Genomic DNA, 22,577 nt, shown 5'->3' with positions numbered 1-22,577 from the left:
ATGGTATTTAATTTTAACCCCAATGCCTGTAGTTGGATGAATGAAAGTGTCACCCTTCAACATCAAAGTGCAGTTATTACAATTTCCATATAGGAAACATCCTGGTTTAAGTTGAGATGCCATATCCAATGTTTCTTTAAAAAAATTGGCTCTGACTAGTTTGTCCCATAAGTTCTTGGATCTCCTATAGGATAATAATGGAGGAATAGAGAACTGTGGTATATGTGAAAAACTATGGGACAAAATAGACCCATTTCTTTTCAAAATTGAGGCAATATCCTTACTCAAATGATTATACATTTAGACAAAGGGAATCCTCTTGTTACCCACTTGGTTTGTGACAAAGATTTTAATAAATTCTCACGTGAACACAACTTCACTTTTTCTTTTTGTTGTTGAACAAGGTTTTTGGGATAACCTCTAGAGGTAAATTTACAGCACATTTCATCAAGTCTGTCATTTAGCTTCTCAGAGTCTGAGACTATTTTTTTGACACATAGTAACTGATTATATGGGAATGACCTAACCCCATTTCTTGGGTGTTGGCTCTCATAATTAAGTAAATTATTTCTGTAATATATCTGTTGGCTTCACATATAAATCAGTTTTTAACCTCAAGATAAACCCAAGTGTCCAGGAACTGAATACCTACCGATGAATGTACCATCAACCATGTTGAGATAACTAAAAAATTCCCCAAGTCTGTCTAATCCCCACACCAAATCAAAAAAGTATCATCTATGTATCTCCACCACTTCAGAACATGGCTGAAATGGTGGGATGCATATATACTGGATTCCTCTAAGTCCTCCTTAACAATGTTGACATAGATTGGGGCTATATTAGACCCCATGGCAGTCCCCTTTCTCTGGATAAAAAACTTATCCTCAAACAGAAAATAATTACAAGTGAGTATTATTTCAAGCAAACCAACAATGAAATCTCTGCATTCTCCCAAAAAACTGGACGACTGAAGGGCCTTCACCACACTTTGCAAATTAACTTGGTGCGCAGGACCAAAAGGTATTCAAATGGTGTGAATGTCCACCCACCTGGGAGAGAGGTAACACCTACTAATTACTAATGTGTGTTTATTTGAGAATGAATATGCTTTCTTAATGTATTCTTATCTTGAGGAATTTATTGGATGCATTAACGCATCAACTGTAACACTTTGTACTGTATGTATATATTTGATTATACAATCTTATGCAGTTTATGATATTGTTTACTTGTGTGATGTCATGATGTAACTACCCCTTTGTGGGAGGTGTTCACTAAATAACATTTGATTCCTCTGTGTATATATTATGGATCATTTTCCCTATGTATGTTGCTTGAAAAAGACCTCAGTGAGCAGGTTTAAACGTTGCTCTTTTGTATTGACTGGATGGGTGAATAAATTCACATCTTTTATATTTGGATTGCTGGAGTGCCGCCTGTTGCTTTCTTTGGAATATATATACAGTTCGCGACACAGTCAGAGGTGTCAGCAGAGAGCACTGTGCTCGGACAGGAAAGAACTACACAACATCCTCTGGAGCATACAGCAGCTGATAAGTACTAGAAGGGTTAAGAGTTTTAAATAGAAGTCATATGTAGAAACAACTGACGTATATGCCTTTGGCCAGATTTTTTTTATACAATAGAAATGTCTAGAAAAGAGGGTGGCACTTGGAAAAAAAAAGTGTGGTTTTGGAGAATTGGGGTGCCTTGAAATGCATCAAACTTGCATCACGATTTTAGTGTAAAAATTGGAATAAAGTAAGTCAACCAAGGAGAAAAGTGTCTAAAATGTTTAGCCATATGCACCAAATCCATCATCCTGCATAAGTGAATCTTCTTCTTACCTGATATAGTTCTTAAATGTTTAAAGCAGATTTCATACATTGCCCCAATGTCTTTTTTCCTTTTTGAATAATTGAGTAATCTTAGTCCAAACTTACATAATGCTTTTTGTTGAGTTCTCGAGCTTGATGCTCAGAATGTAAAGGATGTTAAGAGATCACATAGGGTTTTATCAGGCAACATGTTTGATACATCTTGAAAACCTCACGCTGGGCAGCAGGTGAGGGCTGTGAGATCATGCTGAGGACTGACGTGTTTGACCCCACTCTTCTCTCTTACTGCATAGTTGGAAACCTTCAGTCCATTTCTCATTCACACAGACTTCCTGAAGAGTTGCTATACCTAGAATATCAAAGCAACTGGTTAGCTGCAGGAGAACTTGCTGTGTGTTAAATGGATTGAACAGGCTGTTTAACCAGTACTATGCTGAAAGTGCTGCACTGTCTCTTATAGATATACTGTAGTTTTGCTGGATTATTTAGCACCACTGCCTTATTACTGATGGATATGAAGTCTATCTGCTATGGCTTTACATCTCAAAGAAATGCTAAACTCCAGAGAGATGACAGACATTGGTTATCAGATAATTTTTGTTTACCTGACATAAGGTAATAGAGAAATACATCTGCAATGCCTTCTGTGTATATGATATACGGTAGCACAGCGATGCAGCCACAAAAGAATATAAGCCTACATGGATCGGTGGAAGCTTTCACAAAGACGCACTGAACAAAGCCATCTACTGTCATTTCATCCGGCTAAGAGTGGCCATGTACAAATGCGACATTGTGCTTTTTAATATTGAAGTTATAATGTCAGCCTCAGGTGCAGATTGTCATTACTACATGTGAACTTATTTCTACTTTCCTTTTTCTATGCAATACTAATGGCTGAGGAATTGTATTCCTACATTCAGTGTTTGGTTTCAGTTCCTTGGGCCCATCAGAGTTAAACTTTCTAAGGCCCACCTACATCATTTATAGAAATCTTTCATATACATTGTTTTATAGCACTATTAAGTTCTTACTTATAGCACTATTAAGTTCTTACTTATTGTTTAAAGTTCCATACAAGTCTATTGGAAATATATGTTACTGCATAACTTCCAAACGGTTGGAGATATTTCGATAATACTTGGTCACATGTTACTTAAATGTCCACTTAAAATATAGGATAGTTAATTTAACCCCTAACTACCCCCATTTGTGAGGGTCGGGGTGTTTGTTTAAAGCAGCATGCAAATCAATGGTAAATGTATGTCCCCACTTAACTTCCGTATGGCTGGAGATATTTCAATAATACCTGGTACATATATTACTTATATGTCAAATAAAAATATATGATAGTTAAATTAATCCTTACCTACACCCTGATATAAAAGATGTGTTTTTGTCTCAAGTCCCATGCAAGTATATGGGACTTCCAGTACCTTACTCCACAAGCTCCGCTCTGCATCTCATGGTGAATGTGTCAGTGCGGCTTGCAAGCCACACCTCATCTCTCAAAGACATGCCCACTGTTTAAGCCCCACCCCTTTTATTCTCTACCCTTTTTATGCCTCGGTCTGGCTTGCAAATCACGCCCAATCCCACAAAGCAACGTCCCCTTCTATTTTAAGCTTACAATATCTTCATCACAAATCAGTCCATCCTGAAGACTCAATATGAGGATAGGACATAAGGACAGCATATGAGGACGGAATAGGAGGATAGCATATGAGGACGGGATATGAGGTCAGGATATGAGGACGGGATATGAGGTCGGGATATGAGGATGGGATATGAGGTTAAGATATGAGGACGGGATATGGGGACGGGGTATGGATTTGGAATATGACAACAATATATGGATATGAAATCAAAAGCTTCCTCCTTTGTTGATTCCCTAGGAAGGAAGGAAAAACCTGGCAATGCAGGGTATTAATGGGTTATGTGGTTGCCCCCTTTGTCAAAAAGAGGAGATAAATAAAAACCTTATCCTTAGATAATGTAAGCTTAGACTAGACCATCTAAGAATACACTAGATTGCACATTAAACAATATCCCCTTTACAGAGAATATGTTCCTTCCAGGTAATCTGCAACCCTTTTGTCAAATGGGGCACAATCTCTTTAAAATATATTGAATATGTGTAAGTCATGTAAACCAGTTATGCTATACAGCAAACGTTTATTTTTTCTATGCCAAACAGTTTATGTTTTTCTATGATGGTCCCAAACTCTGCCACTTTTAAGTGACATTTATATTGGATTAATAGAATGGTGCAGACAAAAATTGAGACTCCTCAGGAGATTATACCTTTTTTAATAGCTAATAGAAAATATAACAAATAGTTAGCTTCCGAGACATAAAAGGTATCCACCGCTGAGGACTGTCTCTTTCTATTATTCATTTCTATCTACTAGCTAAAATGGTATATGGATTTGTTTAGTACTTTGCTGTGTTCTTTTTTGCACTGTAAATTAATAAGAGAATCGGATATTAGTGTAGACTGGATAATTGATGAAGATAATTTTCTCAATATTCATTCATCTATACAAATTGAGAGAACAGATTTGGCAGGCTCAATATTTACAAATAGTCAGGCCGATTTACATTCAAAAGAATCAGCGGTAAAATATGTATTTTAACCTCTTAAGGACCAAGGACGTATGAGTACGTCCTTGGTCCCGCTCCCGTGATATAACTCGGGGTCCCACGGTGACCCCGCATCATATCACGGCGGGCCCGGCGTCATAGTGACACCGGGACCCGCCGCTAATAGCGTACGGCACTGATCGCGCTCTTTAACCCTTTAGCCGCGTGCTCAAAGCTGAGACACACGGCTAAAAGTGAAAGTTAAAAGTGCCGGTTAGCTCAGTGGGCTGTTCGGGATAGCCGCGGCGAAATCGCGGCATCCTGAACAGCTTACAGGACAGCCGGATGGTCCCTACTTGCCTCCTCGCTGTCCAATCGCCGAATGACTGCTCAGTGCCTGAGATCCAGGCATGAGATCAAGCGGCAGAATCATCGATCACTGGTTTCCTATGAGAAACCAGTGATCAATGTAAAAGATCAGTGTGTGCAGTGTTATAGGTCCCTATGGGGGCTATAACACTGCAAAAAAAAAAACTGAAACAAAAAGTGAATAAAGATCATTTAACCCCTCCCCTATTAAAAGTTTGAATCACCCCCCTTTTCCCATCAAAAAACACAGTGTAAATAAAAATAAACATATATGATATCGCCATGTGCGTAAATGTCCGAATTATAAAAATATATTGTTAATTAAACCGCCCGGTCAATGGCGTATGCGCGAAAAAATTCCAAAGTCCAAAATAGTGCATTTTTGGTCACTTTTTATATCATTAAAAAATGAATAAAAAGCGATCAATAAGTTCTATCAATGCAAAAATGATACCGTTAAAAACTTCAGATCACGGCGCAAAAAATGAGCCCTCATATCGCCCATATGCGGAAAAATTTAAAAGTTATAGGGGTCAGAAGATGACAATTTTAAACGTATTAATTTTCCTGCATGAAGTTATGATTTTTTCCAGAAGTACGACAAAATCAAACCTATATAAGTAGGGTATCATTTTAATTGTATGAACCTACAGAATAAAGATAAGGTGTCATTTTTACTGAAAAATTTACTATGTAGAAACGGAAGCCCCCAAAAGTTACAAAACGGCGGGTCTCAGAATGATTTTTTTTCCGTTTCACCGTAGATTTTTGGGAAAAATGACTGACGTCATTACAAAGTATAATTGGTGGCACAAAAAATAAGCCATCATATGGATTTTTAGGTGCAAAATTTAAAGAGTTATGCTTTTTTAAAGGCAAGGAGCAAAAAACTAAAGTGCAAAAACGGAAAACCCCCCGGTCCTTAAGGGGTTAAAGAATCATTAATCTCTTGCTATCTGGAGATAAACTAACATAAAAGCAATAAAAATAAAGACATGGCTAGATGTACAGATAACATATTTGAAGGAATTTTCCAGTCTGAGCTAGCCTGTAAGATATTGCAAAGATAGTGTTGGTGGAATGCATCGCTATACATCACAACACTGGACAGCACTGTTGTGTGAATATTATATTAGTGTTGGATTGAAGTGTGAATATTTTATGATATAGAATTAATCTGTGTACTGTAGAATGCTTTATATTGCCAGGGTCCGTACAACAGCTTTGTCATGGACAGTCATGTCCATTTACAGTGTTATCTTTGGTACAATTTATAATATTATATACTGCCTGGGAATCATGCAGTCTGTGAAAGGTCCATAAAAGTATGGTTGGTTGGATGAGTGAGTGGCCCGCTCAGAGCTGTGACCTCAACTCATTGAACACCTTTGGGATGAATCCAGGGGCGAACAAACCATATGTGCAGCAAGTTCAACTGCACAAGGGCCCACAAGTAAGGGGGCCCACCGCCAGTGGCATAGCTATAGAGGTATCTGTACGCTGGGCCCGGGCCTTGAGAGGGAGGCCCCCCCCCCCGTTAGTGTAACTGTCGCTTTAAGAGCAGAGGGGCTGGTGGGAGCAGACGTGCCCCGCACAGGCAGGAAGTCAGCTCCAAGCCCTCTGACCTGTCCCTGCATCAGGCCGTGCTTCACCCCCTGATAACTTCATGAGGAACCACTGCCTCAGCTCTTCTTCATCCCCGGCATCATGTGGCCCCTGTCTCGGATTGCACTGCATCCCCGGTGAGTTGAGGGCCGTGGGCTGTGTGAACAGTAGGTAACTTTATAAAGATGAGCGGGTTAGGGCTTTGCAAGTTTGTAGTGTTTCTCAACAAAAGTGCCTACATGTTGCAAGACTACAACTCCCAGCATGCCAGGACAGCCTTTGGCTGTCCAGGCATGCTGGGAGTTGTAGCTTTGCAACAGCTGTAGACACACTGGTTGGTAAACACTGTGATATATAGATAGATGGGTAGACTGGGCATAGATCATTGTTTCCCTACCATGGTGCCTCCAGCTCTTGCAAATCTACAGTCCAGACATGCTGGGAGTTGTAGTTTTGCAACAGCTGGAGACAGCCTGGTTGGAAAACACTGATCTATGTCCTATCCATCTATCTCATATCTATCTATTTATCTATCCCATATCTATCTATCTATCTTATATCTATCTATCTATCTCTCATATCTATCTATCTACCTAAATTATAGGAGCAGGGGGTTAATGGAAGCGGGGGGGGGGGGTGTAATGAAAGCAGGGGGGGTTAATGGAAATGAGTGTGTGTGTGTAATGGAAGCGCAGGGGGAGAGAATGGAAAGAGGGGCAGGATGGGGTGAATGGAACGAGCGGGGGGGGGGGGGGGGTAATGGAAGCAGGGGGGTTAAGGGAAGTGGGGGTGTATGTGTAATGGAAGCATGGGGAGGGGGTTAATGGAAGCAGGGGAGGGGGTTACTGGAAGCAGGGGGTTAATGGAAGCAGGGAGGGGGGTTAATGGAAGCAGGGGGGGTTAATGGAAGCAGGGAGGGTAATGGAATGAGGGGCAGGATGGGGTGAATGAAAGAAGCAGGGGGGTTAATGGAAGCGAAGTGGGGGGAATGAAAGCACAGGGGGGGAAGGAAGGAGGGGCAGGATGGGGTGAATGGAAGGGGCAGGAGGGGTTAATGGGTGCAGGGGGGTAGTGGAAGCATGGGGGTGAATGGAGGCAAGGGGGGTGAATGGAAGCAGGGGCAGCAGGGGTGAATGGAAGAAAGAGCAGGGGGGGGTCAATGGAAGCAGTGAGGGGGGAGAATGGAAGCATGAGGGGGGGTAATAGAAGTGGAGGGTGAATGGAAGGAGGGGCAGGATGAGGTGAATGCAAGGAGCAGGGGGTTAATGGAAGCAGGGGGGGTAATGAGAGCGGGGGGTTAATAGCAGTGGGGGGGTTCCTGAACAATAGACATATGGGGGGGGGCAGGCACATTCTTTGCACATGGGCCCTCTGCTGTCTGTGTCCGCCCCTGGATGAATCAGAATGGCTATTGTAAGCCAGTGTCTGATCACGTAAGTGCTCTTCTGAATAATTGGGCAAAAATCTCCACAGAGACTCCAAAATCTTGTAGAAAGTTTCCAGAAATAAAGGACAAGCTCCACATTATTTAGAATATAATGTCCTAAAATCTCCTGTAGTTGTATGGGGTAGGTGTCTCAATGTGTTATTACATATAGTGTATATTTATAGGGTCTAATATTAGATATGTGCTGTTCTGTTGACCCTGGATTATCCTATACAGTGTATAGCAAAGGGCAGGCATCTTTAGTTTGACAATCATCAAGATGATAATATTGACAAGTATTTAAAGGGGTAATCTGACCATAGACATCCTATCCCTATCCAAAGTATAGGGGATAAGATGTCTGATTGCGGGGGGTCCCTCGCTATCTCTTCCCCCCCCCCCTCCCCGTCATCCTGAACGTTATGTTGTGTTATGTTATGATTTCACACCATGCCCCCTCCATTTATATCTTTATGGGGGGCTGTGGTGTCATCTGTCGGACCCCGCGATCAGGCATCTTATCCCCCATCCTTTGGATAGGAGATAAGATGTCTAGGGGCAAAGTACCCCTTTAAGCTTCTTTACATATTGGTCTCCTTTGAGCAAACTCATTGCACTTATTGTTGCTTGCTTAGACAGGGATAGGTACATTCTAGTGTGGTGCCGTAATGCACTGAAGCTCCGAAATGTAATACTCACTTGACATAACTGGAAATTAGCTTGGAGCTTATTTAAGGCTCTTTTGTGTGTTTTCTAGTGTTTGCATTCTTTTATCTTTGATGTATTTTCATTGTACGACTGCTGGTGTGATAAATACTAGTGGGCTTCGCCTAGTAAAGGTCAGGCCTTGAGGTTGCTGATGGATTGTGGCAGGACAGCTCGTTAACACTAATTTAAGAAGCAAGTGAAGTTAATTGGAAAGGATGGGGACACTGTCAAAGTGTCCCTCGTGCTGAGGCCACAGGCCTGCATAGGGAGGATAGGACAGGAGAAAGCTGGGTGGACGGGGACTTGCATGACACTGACAAATTGTTCACTTTTCCAAAACTGTCACTTGCCTGACCTGAGGAATATTGTACTTCTCAAATTCTCATTTCTGTGATGCAGGCGCTCGCTCACATTTATAGCTATACACTGTGCTCTGTGAGGTTACTGAGTTTCTTATATGATATGTCTGGTTTCTGTATTTTCTTTTAACTGAAAGAAATTGGATTTTGTGTGCAATATAAGAATACCTTGCCTCCACACAATAAATATGGCATCTACAGTGAAGATGCAAAAAAATATATATAATTATACAGATATATATACATATATCTATATATATCTACCGGTATATATATATATATATATATATATATATATATATATATATACATACACACATATATATATATATATATATATATATATATATATTGCATAAATATCAAAAATCTAATCTTTTACTTTATTCTTTGCATACAAAACATAGGCTTGCAAGCATGCCATCACCTTATGATCATTGTTTTTTTTTCTGTATTTCTGGATCTCCGTCAATCCTCAGATAGAAGTAGTTACATCAATAATTTAGTGTATTTCCTGTACAACAGTGCTCCTGACAACCTGGCTGCTCAGAGAACAGCAACCTGTCCTATTTACTTGAATGGAACTGGGTTGCAGCGTCCCTGCACAATTGGAGGCCAAGAGCTGCTGTGCAGGAAAAGACTGGGAATGAGCCATAGCTTAGGATAAGTGCTGTGATACCCGGTAAAATATCAATAAATCACCCAAAATATTTTACATTGCTTTAAATAGAAAGTTGCAAAATTCTGTAAATACATGGCTTTACTTGTCCTGATACTAATATATAGCATTGTAGTACAGAGCTGCAATCATAATTCTTCTTCAGAAATCTTAAAACTCTGGCTTATAACCCATGTTGATACTTCCGCAAATATCCACCCTTAGTTCCAAAAATTCTCCACTGATTTTTTTTTTTATATATATCTTCACAGCGGTGAGAGATGTGTTCTAATACAGAGCCTCTAAGTCTCCTGGTGGCGGCAGGTAGACAGAATGTTATCATTTTTTGATACAGAGATTCTAAGGCTTGTGGCTGCAGGTAGACAGAATATTATTTTACTTTATACTTCCAGAAAGTTTGAAGCTCGGTATAAGATAAACTAGTTCTGGCTCCTATAAAGATATATTAAGAAATTTGTCAGCATAGATATTGGACCTAAAAGTCATGGCACTAAAAAGTTGAAATTCACTTAGTAAATGATGTTGGTATAAACTGTTCATGTTGAGCTATAGGATATGTCACAAGAAATAGCACAAAAATGAGTTTATTATGCCTATACTGTTGTTTAATGATTTCAGCTACAGTTATTGTAAAACCATTTTACATGTGTTCTCATTTTCAGGGATGGTCCCTATCAAACAGATCCTCAGCTGGGTGTTTTCTCCAGCAGTTCGAATAAGAGATTTACTATGAGCTCCTCCAATGAAGTCTTTATCACTTTTCACAGCAATGCTGCCAATGGCGGAATCTTTGCTTTGTACTTCTATGGTAAGCCTGCCAATGTCAATTGAAATAAGCAATTGCTTGAACAGGATCACTGATATTATCCTGCAAAGCATGCTGGTTTTGTGTCAACTTTTCTTGGTCATTGATCCTAGTAGGAATCAACAGAATATACACCAAGTTTTGATTTCCCATTAATATAGACGGAAAGTGTCTCTGCATATTTTTATACATGGGCATGTGGCCCATATTTTTTAATTTAGCCATCACTTATTTACTGTATTTCATGTGCATACCTTTTTTTTATCCCGCCTGTTACATTCTTTTGTGACATTTTAATTTGTCATTTTCATTTTTTTGGGTGCCGGAACAGCCTACATCTTGTGCAGTCTCGTACCTGGCATCATTTTCTGTAACAAGATTTTTCTTTTGTGTGTGTCAGGATACCGACTTCGGAAATGTAAGCCTCCAATGACAGTGCCAAATGGAGAGGTTCTGTCAGGAAGTGAGGAGTTCCTAATGGGTGAGTAGCCATAACAGTTGCACAGTATTATTTGCATTGAAAGTTAATGTATCTCTAATTGGTTTTTCACTATGGGCTAATAACAGCCAGGAATCTAGACAGCCATAATAACTATATGATGGCATTTAGTGCATTATGGTAGAGGCAAAAAGGTTTGGGTGGTGTGGGGTGGGGGTGGGTGGTAGGGTTGTATTTATTATGCTTTGGTCCTAGCACAGATCTGTAAAAGGTTACAAGTTTTTGCACAAACCTGATATGTGGGACTATTTTACAATCTCCACCACTTCACCAAGCTTTTAGGTCGAGGTGGTGATTTGCCATGAAGACTGCATGGTTGCTCCTGCATGCCAAATTTACTACAATTAATGCCTAGTGATCCATCCATATTTCTGCATAGAATTATATACAGAGAAATGTACAGATCTCTAGTCCAGCTGCGGGGTGGAGCCCAATGACACCTGCTTCTTGGCTAATAACTCACGATCGCAGTGGGTCTTAAGAGTAAGGCTCGGTGCCATCAATAACTTTTGACATAAATGATGTGTCAAAAGTTGTTTTTAATGACAGCAATGCTTTAAAACAGACATGCATATGTTTTGGATAGCTGTAAAACAGCCTATGTAAGTCAATTTGCTTGCTAATCCTAAAATGCACAAGAAAAGGGTTGGTATTACTTTAAAAACCTCTAAATGTCAGTTTTGATCAATGGGGATCCAGATGCTGAGACTCCTAATTAAAAAAGGGGCAGAAGCAGGGGCGTAGCTATAAATGTTGCAATCCCATCGAGGCCCTGTGCCTAAGGGAGACCTAAAACACATCTGTCCTTTAAGAAACCAGTATTATATTTGACATATGGGGCCCTGTTGCAGATTTAACATCCCGGCCCAAAAGATACAATTTATGCCTCTGGGCAGAAGCACTCAGCTGAGCACTGTGCCTATGCATTTTGGCTTGGCTCTGCTCTGGTAGCATGGTGTAAGATGGTGTGCCTATAGATTATATAGTGCCAGTCCCTAACAATAAAGCCAATGCATATGTTTGAAAATATTTCTTCAGCTATGCATCTGTTTAACCCTTTAACGACGCAGGACGTATATTTACGTCCTGCGCCGGCTCCCGCGATATGAAGCGGGGTCGCGCTGCGACCCCGCATCACATCACGTCGGTCCCGGCGCTCATCAACGGCCGGGACCCGCGGCTAATACCACACATCGCCAATCGCGGCGATGTGCGGTATTAACCCTTTAGAAGTGGCGGTCAAAGCTGACCGCCGCTTCTAAAGCGAAAGTGAAAGTATTCCGGCAAGTATCCCGGCTGTTCGGGACCGCCGCGGTGAAATCGCGGCATCCCGAACAGCTTGCAGGACACCGGGAGGGCCCTTACCTGCCTCCTCGGTGTCCGATCGACGAATGACTGCTCCGTGCCTGAGATCCAGGCAGGAGCAGTCAAGCGCCGATAACACTGATCACAGGCGTGTTAATACACACCAGTGATCAGGATGAGAGATCAGTGTGTGCAGTGTTATAGGTCCCTATGGGACCTATAACACTGCAAAAAAAAAAGTAAAAAAAAAGTGTTAATAAAGGTCATTTAACCCCTTCCCTAATAAAAGTTTGAATCACCCCCCTTTTCCCATAAAAAAATGAAACATTGTAAATAAAAATAAAAATAAACATATGTGGTATCGCCGCGTGCGTAAATGTCCGAACTATAAAAATATATCATTAATTAAACCGCACGGTCAATGGCGTATGCGCAAAAAAATTCCAAAGTCCTAAAAAGCATATTTTGGTCACTTTTTATACCATTAAACAATGAATAAAAAGTGATCAAAAAGTCCGATCAAAACAAAGATTTTACCGATAAAAACTTCAGATCACAGCGCAAACAATGAGCCCTCATACCGCCCTGTACGTGTAAAAATAAAAAAGTTATAGGGGTCAGAAGAGGACATTATTAAACGTATAAATTTTCCAGCATGTAGTTATGATTTTTTCCAGAAGTACGACAAAATCAAACCTATATAAGTAGGGTATAATTTTAACCATATGGACCTACAGAATAATGATAAGGTGTCATTTTTACTGAAATATGCACTGCGTAGAAACGGAAGCCCCCAAAAGTTACAAAATGGCGTTTTTTCTTCGATTTTGTCGCACAATGATTTTTTTTCCGTTTCGTCGTGAATTTTTGGGTAAAATGACTTATGTCACTGCAAAGTAGAATTGGTGATGCAAAAAATAAGCCATAATATGGATTTTTAGGTGGAAAATTGAAAGGGTTATGATTTTTAAAAGGTAAGGAGGAAAAAAACGAAAGTGAAAAACGGAAAAACCCTGAGTCCTTAGGGGGTTAAGTCATATCCAGGTAGAGGCATTCTCAGGAAAGTTTTCAGGTAAAAACAATGAATACATTACCATTACTGCCAACATTCATCAGTTTATTTGTGTGTTTTATTTATAAATGTATTGAAATATTTTAGGCAGAATCTAGCTTGAAGAGCGAAGACCAAATGTTATATTATTACAACCATATTTGAAAAATGTCTGATGCAGATGTGTGGTATATTCTATTAATGCCTAATGTCAATAACTATATCTTGTAGTGTATAAGCACATGGTATTTCCTCATTTATAACATTTTAATTTTCCTACATCCACATCCTAGGGGACATTGTACGTTATAAATGCCTCCCAGGATTTACATTGATGGGGCCTGAGATTTTGATATGTCGGCTTGGAACTCGCTTGCAGTTTGAAGACCCACCTCCAACCTGTGAAGGCAAGATCTCATAGCAACACATGTCTTAATACTACCTATGATTTAGAGATTTACTATTTGTTCATGAGTTTATGAGTGTGTGAGTTTATGAGTGTGTGCATTTGTGCAACCATAACCCCAGTTAACATTTTGCATACTCCTGAAGATTTTCCCTGGTAAAACCCTTCCTTATTGCAAGGCAATTGAGCAATTAAATATACACTGGCCCTGATTTACTAAGCGTGGAGTGTAGTTTTCTTCTAGGGTATTTTTTTCCAGACAGGTATTTTCCCAAGGAATTTACCAATTTTTTCCTATGTTTTGCTTTTCCCTTTGCTTTTCTTTTTGTGCAACTGCTCCGAGCTTGTTTGGTTCATAATTCATCTTGACAGTTGCCATTTGTTGTGGCTTTTACTTGTTCCAATAAAAAGATGGCAATTTTACCACTGGCTGACACCCACGTTTGTTCTTGATTGTTTGGAGTATACAGCCATGTGTCACGTAGGGTAGGGATAGAGTGCAGCCCTGAACTTGCCCACTCTCTCTGGCCCTGCCTACTTGCATACCTGCCCTAGGAAGCGGGTCCACAACCATGATGTCGGTCCCTTCCTATATAAGTGATGGGCGTCAGTGGTCAAAATAATAAACTACAAAAAACTGACAAAAGTCGGGAACAGCTGGAGTCCACGAGCCGAGTCCACGCCAGGAGGGAATGGAGTATAATAGCAGAGTGTCAAAGGGTAGTCAAAAGCCAAGCCAATAGTCACAAAACCAGAATAATCAATATGAGTACAGAGGCTGTTAATGTCAGTTACAAGAACTTTCACAGGCAAGGAATGACTAGGAAAGACCTCCTTATATATGCCTGCGCAACTAACAGGAGGATTCTAATTTTATGCAAACTGAACCACACCCAGAAGCACAGAGGTGTAGTCGCAGCAATCAAGATAAACAAAACTCTCAATGAAATTTAACCGTTTGGGTCAAACACGGACGGGTCATTATACCGTGTTGGGGATTCATGTGAGCGGACCTTACCCTCTGTCCTCTATCTTTGCAACTGCTCTGAGCTGTTGGTTTTCCAGAGCTTTTTTTATGTCGGGGACACGGCCCACTTTTCGGTAACCATGCCCCTTTTCAGGTTTTCTGAATAAAATGTATAGTTGGTTCGACACAATTTGGGTGAAAAACTGTCTGAATCACTTTAGTAAATGATCCCCTAGTGTGTTTATGTTCTTAGCATTAAGTTTTTAGCATTTTTCAGTGTTTGTTGTTTTAATATTCAACTAGCTGCCTCCCCGCTTTTACACATTCAGATCATAATTGAAATAAGCTGAAATAATCAAACAACATAAAGCTACTCTAAGACCTACAGCTGACCAGACTCAACAATGTACATGTAGCTAAAGACTGGCTACATATAGCAAACTGGGTTGCTATATGATAAAGCAAAAGATATTCCAAATGTATTAAAACTATAAAATAGATTAGAAAGAATTGTATTGTTGTTCCTTATTTCTTTCCACATTTGGTATAGTTAAAGTCAGGCTAAAGTCAGCATGGAAGGATCATCTTGACAGCTCTCACAGGCTTTCTGGTTCTAAGCTGGAAGAGGTTATAGAGTGTGGGAGCCTGTAAACACAAATGAAATCTGTACTGCTATCTTTATGTTTGATGATATTATATGAGCAGAAATGTACAATAAGACAAAGAAGGCCTGTGTATAATGGAGAAGCAGCAGGAGGAGGAAAAACTAAAAGTATTGTAGCAGTAACAGGTAAACTCACCCTTCAGTGTGGTCTGCCTCATCAGTGTGTAAAAGAAACTCAGAATAACTCATTAGAAGCAGCTGTTTGTTCCCCCTTTACAAGCAGCTATGCCCTATTCTAGCATGTTTACCCATTATAAAATCAGCTTTCCCCTCAAAGTTTGTACCTTTCTGAAAATAAGAAAATCACCCCTTAAGGACGCAGGACGTAAATGTACATGCTAGTGCGGTGGTACTTAACGCACCAGGACGTACATTTACGTCCTATACATTACCGCAAGCATCTGAGCAATGCTCGGGTCGTGCGCGGCAAGTCTCGGCTGCTGATAGCAGCCAGGGCCCCCCCCGGTAATGGCCGACATCCCCCTGCTGTGGAGATTCGATTATCCAGAAGGGCAGACGGAGGTCCCCTCACCTGCCTCCGCTGCCTTCCACGGGTCTTCTGCTCTGGTCTGAGATCGAGCAGACCAGAGCAGAAGATGACCGATAACACTGATCAGTGTTAAGCCCTATGCATAGCACTGTACAGCATTAACAATTGAATGATTGCTATAAATATTCCCCTATGGGGACTGTTAAAGTGTAAAAATGAAAGTAAAAAAAGTTTTCAAAAAAGTAACAAAAATGTGAAAAATCCCCTCCCCCAATAAAAATGTGAATTGTCCCATTTTCCTCATTTCACCCCCCAAAAATTTAATAAACATATTTGGTATCGCCGCGTGCACAAATATCCGAACTATTAAAATATAATGTTAATGATACCATATGGTGAACGGCGTGAACGTTAAAAAAAGGCAAAAAAAAAGGCACAAAAATTGAGCCCTCATAACTCTGCTTATACGAAAAAATGAAAAAGTTATAGGTCTGCAAAATAGAGGGATTTTAAATGTACCATTTTGGTTAAAAAGTTTGCGATTTTTTTTAAGTGCAACAGTTATAGAAAAGTATTTAATCATGGTATAATTTTAATCGTATTGACCCAAAGAATGAAGAACACATGTAATTTTTACCGTAAATTGTACGGCGTGAAAACGAATCCTTCCAAAATTAGCAAAATTGCGGTTTTCTTTTTAATTTCCCCACATAAATAGTATTTTTTTGGTTGCGCCATACATTTTATGGTAAAGTGAGTGATGGCATTACAACAGACAACTGGTCGCGCAAAAAACAAGCCCTCATACAATGAAAATGAAAATATAAAAGAGTTATGATTTTTTGAAGGCAAGGAGGAAAAAAAGAAAACATAAAAATAAAATTGAGTCCTTAAGGCCAAAAGGGACTGAGTCCTTAAGGGGTTAAATGAAAGCAAAACCAGTTTCTCTGTAATACTGAGGGAATCATCAGATTTTCTAATGACATGTATTTGAGAAAAGTCATATAACTTAATTTAGTTATTTATTAACCCCTTTAAAACACAGGATATACATGTACGTCCTGTGCCTGCTCCCGGTGTATGAAGCGTGCTCAGGAGATAAGAGTGCTTCATACATGGTGGCTCCCAGTTGCTATCAGCAACCGGGGCCAATCAGGCCAATGTCTGGCATTAACCCTCAAAGTTGAGCGTTGCTTCTTAATGCAAGTAATTTAGTTTTTCGGCTAGATCAGTCTACTGATTGGGAACACCGCAACAAGATCATGGGGTCCCAATCAGCTGATAGAATGGATGAAGGGGTCCCTACCTGCCTTTGTCCCGTCAGATCGGTTCTCGATAGCCGCCAGCACTAATGGAGCAACGATAACACTGATTAATGATGCATCATTGATAAGTGTGTGGCTGTGCAATCACAAGACTGCATATTTTTTTGTCCCATATAGGGACAAAAAAATAGTGGTGGGGGGTTATTAAAAGTGAATAAGCCCCTTCCCTAATACAAGTTTAAAGAAGTACTCCAGTGGAAAACATTTTTTTTTTAAATCAACTGGTGCCAGAAAGTTAAACAGATTTGTAAATGACTTCTATTTAAAAATCTTAATCCTTCCAGTACTTATTAGCTGCTATTTGCTACAGATGAAGTTGTATTTATTTCTGGAATTCTTTTCTGTATGACAGCATTGCTCTCTGCTCAAATTTCTGTCCATGTTAGGAACTATCCAGAGTACAAGCAAATCCCCATAGCAAACCTCTCCTGCTCTGGACAGTTCCTGATAAGGACAGAGGTGTCAGCAAAGAGCACTGTGGTCAGACTGAAAAGAACTCCAAAAATAAATACAACTTCCTCTATAGTATACTGCAGCTGATAAGTAAAGATTGGATTAAGATTTTTTAATAGAATTTACAAATCTGTTTAACTTTGTGGCACCAGTTAATAAAAAAAAATTCAACCCGAGTACCCCTTTAAATCACCCCCTTTTTCCCATTTTTTAAATAAAAATCATGTAAACAAAATCAAAATAAACATAAACATATGTGGTATCGCCTCATGTGCGAATGAGAGAGCTATTAAAATGTAACCGTACAGTCAATGGCGTAAATGTAAAAATTATTAAAAAGCGATCAAAAAGTCACATCAAAACAAATATGGTACCGATGAAAACTAAAGGTCACTGTGCAAAAAAATGAGCCCTCCCTGTATGCAGAAAAATAAAAATTTCAAACATATTCATTTTCATACAAAAAGTTTTACATTTTTAAAAGAAGTAAGATAAAGCAAAACCTATATAAGCTGGGTGTCATTTTAATTGTATGGATCTACAGAATAAGGAAAATGTTTCATTTTTACTGAAAAGTGCACTGTGTAGAAATAGAAGCCTCCAAATGAACAAAAATGTGTTAGTTTGTTTTATTTTGCCTCACAGCTTTTTTATTTCATCATAAATTTGGTCATTACAAAGTACAATTGATGTCACAAAAAAACACTCATATGGGACTGTAGGTGGAACATTGATAGAATTTCGAATATTAGAAGGTTAGGATAAAAAAAAATCCTTATGTCCTTTAAAGGGGAACTCCGGTGGAAAAAAAAATGTTTTTAAATCATCTGGTGGCAGAAAGTAAAACATATTTTAAAATTACTTCTATTTAAACATCTTAATCATCCCAGTACTTATCAGCTGCTGTATGCTCCACAGGAAGTTCTTTTCTTTTTGAATTTGTTTTCTGACCACAGTGCTCTCTGCTGACACCTCTGTCTATGTCAGGAACTGTCCAGAGCAGGAGAGGTTTGCTATGGGGATTTTCTCCTACTCTGGACAGTTCCTGACACGGACAGAGGTGTCAACAAGAGAGCACTGTGGTCAGACAGAAAGGAAATTCAAAAATAAAAAACTTCCTGTAGAGCATACAGCAGCTGGAAGGATTAAGATTTTTAAATGGAAGTAATTTACAAATTTGTTTAACCCCTTAAGGACGCAGCCCTTTTTCACCTTAAGGACTGAGCCCTTTTTCGCAATTATGACCACGGTCACTTTACGAATTAATAACGCAAAAACGCTTTTACCGAATATTCTGATTCTGAGATTACTTTTCGTGACATATTCTACTTTATTTTGGTGGTAAATTTTCGGCGTTACTTGCATCCTTTTTTGGTGAAAAATCCCAAAATTTCATGAAAATTTGGAAAATTTAGCATTTTTCTAACTTTGAAGCTCTCTAATTGTAAGGAAAATGGATATTCCAAATACATTTTATTTTTCTTCACAAATACAATATGTCCACTTTATGTTGGCATCATAAAATGGACATACTTTTGCTTTTTGAAAAAATTTGAGGGCTTCAAAATAGAGCAGCAATTTTCAAATATGTCATGAAAATTGCTAAATCTGAAGGGACAGATGTTACTGAACTACAACTCCCAGCATGCCTGGGCAGTCGAGGCATGCTGAGAGTTGTAGTTTGGCAACATCTGGAGGGCTACTGTTTGGGCACCACTGTAACAGTGGTCTCCAAACTGTGACCCTCCAGATGTTGCAAAACTACAACTCCCAGCATGCCCAGTGGTTGCCACAGTAAAGATCGATTTACTTTTACTTTCAATTCCCCCACTGTCGATTCCCTACCTGAGCAAAGATCCAGCAGGCTCCAGCGAAGATCCCAGGTCCCCAGGCATCTTCTCCTGCAGGTACGGCCTCCATCTTCTTCCCAGAGCCCCTCGACATCCAGGGGCGGGCAGAACGGGGGGTTGCCATGGCAACCCCCTGTTCTGCGCTGCCATTGGTCAGAACTCCGTTCTGAGTAATGTCAGGGGATAGGAGGAGATCGCAGCTTTGCGACCTCACTCCTATCCTTTAGGCTGATCGGGGCTGTTGCTGACAGCTCCCATCAGCCCTATTTTCCATGTGATCAGGTCACCAGAGACCTGATCAGCCCGGAATTGGAGAAAATCGCATGTCTGAATTTTCTCCGATCGCCGACATGGGGGGGTCTCAGGACCCCCTTGGGCGATGTGCCAGGGTGCCTGCTGAATGATTTCGGATTTCGGATTTCCCACAGGCGTATGGATACATCCTCAGTCCTTAAGGACTCGGAATGCAGGGCGTATCCATACGCCCTGTGTCCTGAAGAGGTTAACTGTCACTCACCAGTTTATTAGAAAAAAATAGTTTTCCACCGGAGTACCCCTTTAAGGGATTAAAAACAATAAATTTACAAGACATTTTGTTTACTTAATGAAAAAAACAAGGCATGCAGCAAGAAGTATACAACCACAGTTTTCTTTTTTTAAGTATTATAAAACTAGCACTTAAATGTTGTAGAAGCCATAGAGCTCTAGTGTCAGCAACTGCCAAACCTGGCAGATGCCTGCAGCAACTAAGCATGATGTCCCATGGTGATCTGGGTAAACAAGCTTTATGTTTGTCATGCCCAGCGTGACTCTGTAGCCCAAGGACACAAATACACCTGGAGCTGACCCAATTCCTTACCTATACAAATTGCTAGTATTTAAAATGGTAGGTTGTTCTTAATAATAGGTATTCAGGTACAGGAAGAATTGTTTAAACTATGTTGATATTAAAATGTTTTTATTTGTATTTTTCTACCCACAGTACTCTGCCCAGTCAATGAAATCCTAACAGACTCCACTGGAGTAATTCTCAGCCAAAGTTATCCCGGCACTTACCCTCAATTTCAGACATGTTCCTGGCTTATTAAAGTTGAAGCTGGATACAACGTGACACTGACAGTGGAATATTTTCTCAGTGAAAAGCAGTATGATGAATTTGACATTTTTGATGGTACGATTCAGTTCAAAATCATGTAAAGTATTTATACAGACAAATGTGAGTGATGTGAATGTGGATGTCAAAAAGCTTGAATGTTTAACATAGGAATGTATAAGTGATGAAAGCAGAACAGTTAATATATATCTGTATACATAATGACCCTCATTTACTATTTCAGTTGTGTAGAAATAGTGGTGAAAAAATATATGCATAGAATATATTCTATGTATTAATCCAGTGCACCAAACTTGCGCCAAATTTTCCTTTTTCAAGAAAGTTGTCAGTTTCAGCTTTTTGTCTGAAAATGTATCACCTTCTGATCTATAACAGGGAGGTAAGATAAATAAAAAAAACTCTCTTCATTTGATCATTTGGGAATACTTTGGCGCATGTCCAAAGCCACAAAAGTTCCCGTCATCTGACAATCACAAATATAGGATGAAACTCAACAGAAATTTGAAATGGAAATGGAAAAAACACAAATTAGTGATTAATTATATATGTTAATACAACCAAACATACCCTAGAGCAACAGGGGGTTCACTAATACAAATAACTAAACCTCTGGGCCGTAACCCGGGGTAAAAAAAAACCTCAATATGTAACCCCTAAAACAACACCTTTATTGTATAATATTATAACGTACGATCCCAACAAGAAAGTGTTAAAACTGATACCCGAATTAGCCAATTTATACAAATATAACGTATTGGGACTAATCACTCCCTAGGAAAGGTTCATGGTTCTGCAGTAACCGCACTATTGCTTGGCTATATGGGTGTCACTTAAAAAGTCACTCTATTGCCAGCGTCTACATGTTTCGCCGTTACAATGGCGTTTTCAAAAGGCAATAGTGGCAATGATTGCCAATATTGTCTCTTGAAAACACTATATTTACACCACCATTTAAAGAAAATCTGTTATCAGTGTCACCTGCATTAATCTGTCAGTATAGATAGGTGGTGCAGGTGACACTGATGAAAACCATACTTACCTGCCCCCGCTCTGTGCTCCTTTCTCCCACTATCTTCCTCCATATCTTCTGTTTCGTGGCCAACTTGGAGCATGGGTAAAGATTCCTGACGTCTTCCTGATGCTGTTTGCTAACAGTGGGACCCTGCAAAGAAGCAGCAACGGTGACCAGAAAATTCTGGCCATGCTCCAAGCCCTGGAATGGTAGATACAAAGGGAGATAGTGGGACAATGGGAACACAGAGCAGGGACAGGTAAGTACAGTAATCATCAGTGTCACCTGCAGTACCTGTCTGTACTGACAGGTGTCACGATGCCGGCTGGCAGGTAGTGGATCCTCTGTGCCAGAGAGGGATTGGCGAGGACCGCGCTAGTGGACCGGTTCTAAGTCACTACTGGTTTTCACCAGAGCCCGCCGCAAAGCGGGATGGTCTTGCTGCGGCGGTAGTGACCAGGTCGTATCCACTAGCAACGGGTCACCTCTCTGACTGCTGATGATAGGCGAGGTACAAGGGAGTAGACAGAAGCAAGGTCGGACGTAGCAGAAGGTCGGGGGCAGGCGGCAAGGTTCGTAGTCAGGGTGGATAGCAGAAGTTCTGGTACACAGGCTTTAGACACACAATACGCTTTCACTAGGCACAAGGGCAACAAGATCCGGCAAGGGAGTGCATGGGAGGAGGTTAGATATAGTCAGGGACCAGGTAGAAGCCAATTAAGCTGATTGGGCCAGGCACCAATCATTGGTGCACTGGCCCTTTAAGTCTCAGGGAGCTGGCGCGCGCGCGCCCTAGAGAGCGGAGCCGCGCGCGCCAGCACATGACAGCAGGGGACGGGAACGGGTAAGTGACCTGGGATGCGACTCGCGAGCGGGCGCGTCCCGCTGTGCGAATCGCATCCCCAACGGCCATGACAGTGCAGCGCTCCCGGTCAGCGGGACTGACCGGGGAGCTGCAGGGAGAAAGACGCCGTGAGCGCTCCGGGGAGGAGCGGGGACCCGGAGCGCTAGGCGTAACAGTACCCCCCCCCCTTAGGTCTCCCCTTTTTTTTGTCCGGTGACTGCC

General features: G+C 40.5%; 1 protein-coding gene and 1 long non-coding RNA gene across 5 annotated transcripts in view; one reads left to right on the top strand and one right to left on the bottom strand.

Annotated features, from left to right (window-relative positions):
• LOC130356014 (uncharacterized) overlaps positions 1 to 22,577 on the bottom strand; it is a 165,227-nt gene that overhangs the window by 39,202 nt on the left and 103,448 nt on the right. For all 3 annotated transcript variants that reach the window (XR_008888736.1, XR_008888738.1, XR_008888737.1), the window contains one exon: positions 1,947 to 2,190. This is a non-coding gene — a long non-coding RNA (uncharacterized LOC130356014). The remainder of the gene's footprint in view (positions 1 to 1,946; positions 2,191 to 22,577) is intronic.
• Positions 1 to 22,577, top strand: part of CSMD2 (CUB and Sushi multiple domains 2) — a 1,018,208-nt gene that overhangs the window by 951,710 nt on the left and 43,921 nt on the right. For both annotated transcript variants that reach the window (XM_056557006.1, XM_056557007.1), the window contains 4 exons: positions 10,233 to 10,378; positions 10,776 to 10,856; positions 13,524 to 13,637; positions 20,368 to 20,556. In XM_056557006.1, coding sequence (XP_056412981.1) covers positions 10,233 to 10,378; positions 10,776 to 10,856; positions 13,524 to 13,637; positions 20,368 to 20,556 — 530 coding nt within the window. The remainder of the gene's footprint in view (positions 1 to 10,232; positions 10,379 to 10,775; positions 10,857 to 13,523; positions 13,638 to 20,367; positions 20,557 to 22,577) is intronic.

The sequence above is a fragment of the Hyla sarda genome, chromosome 2, assembly GCF_029499605.1.
Source record: "Hyla sarda isolate aHylSar1 chromosome 2, aHylSar1.hap1, whole genome shotgun sequence".
Lineage (NCBI taxonomy): Eukaryota > Metazoa > Chordata > Amphibia > Anura > Hylidae > Hyla > Hyla sarda.
The sequence above is the reverse complement of the archived record's forward strand: the minus strand, read 5'-3'. Positions and strand labels throughout refer to the sequence as shown.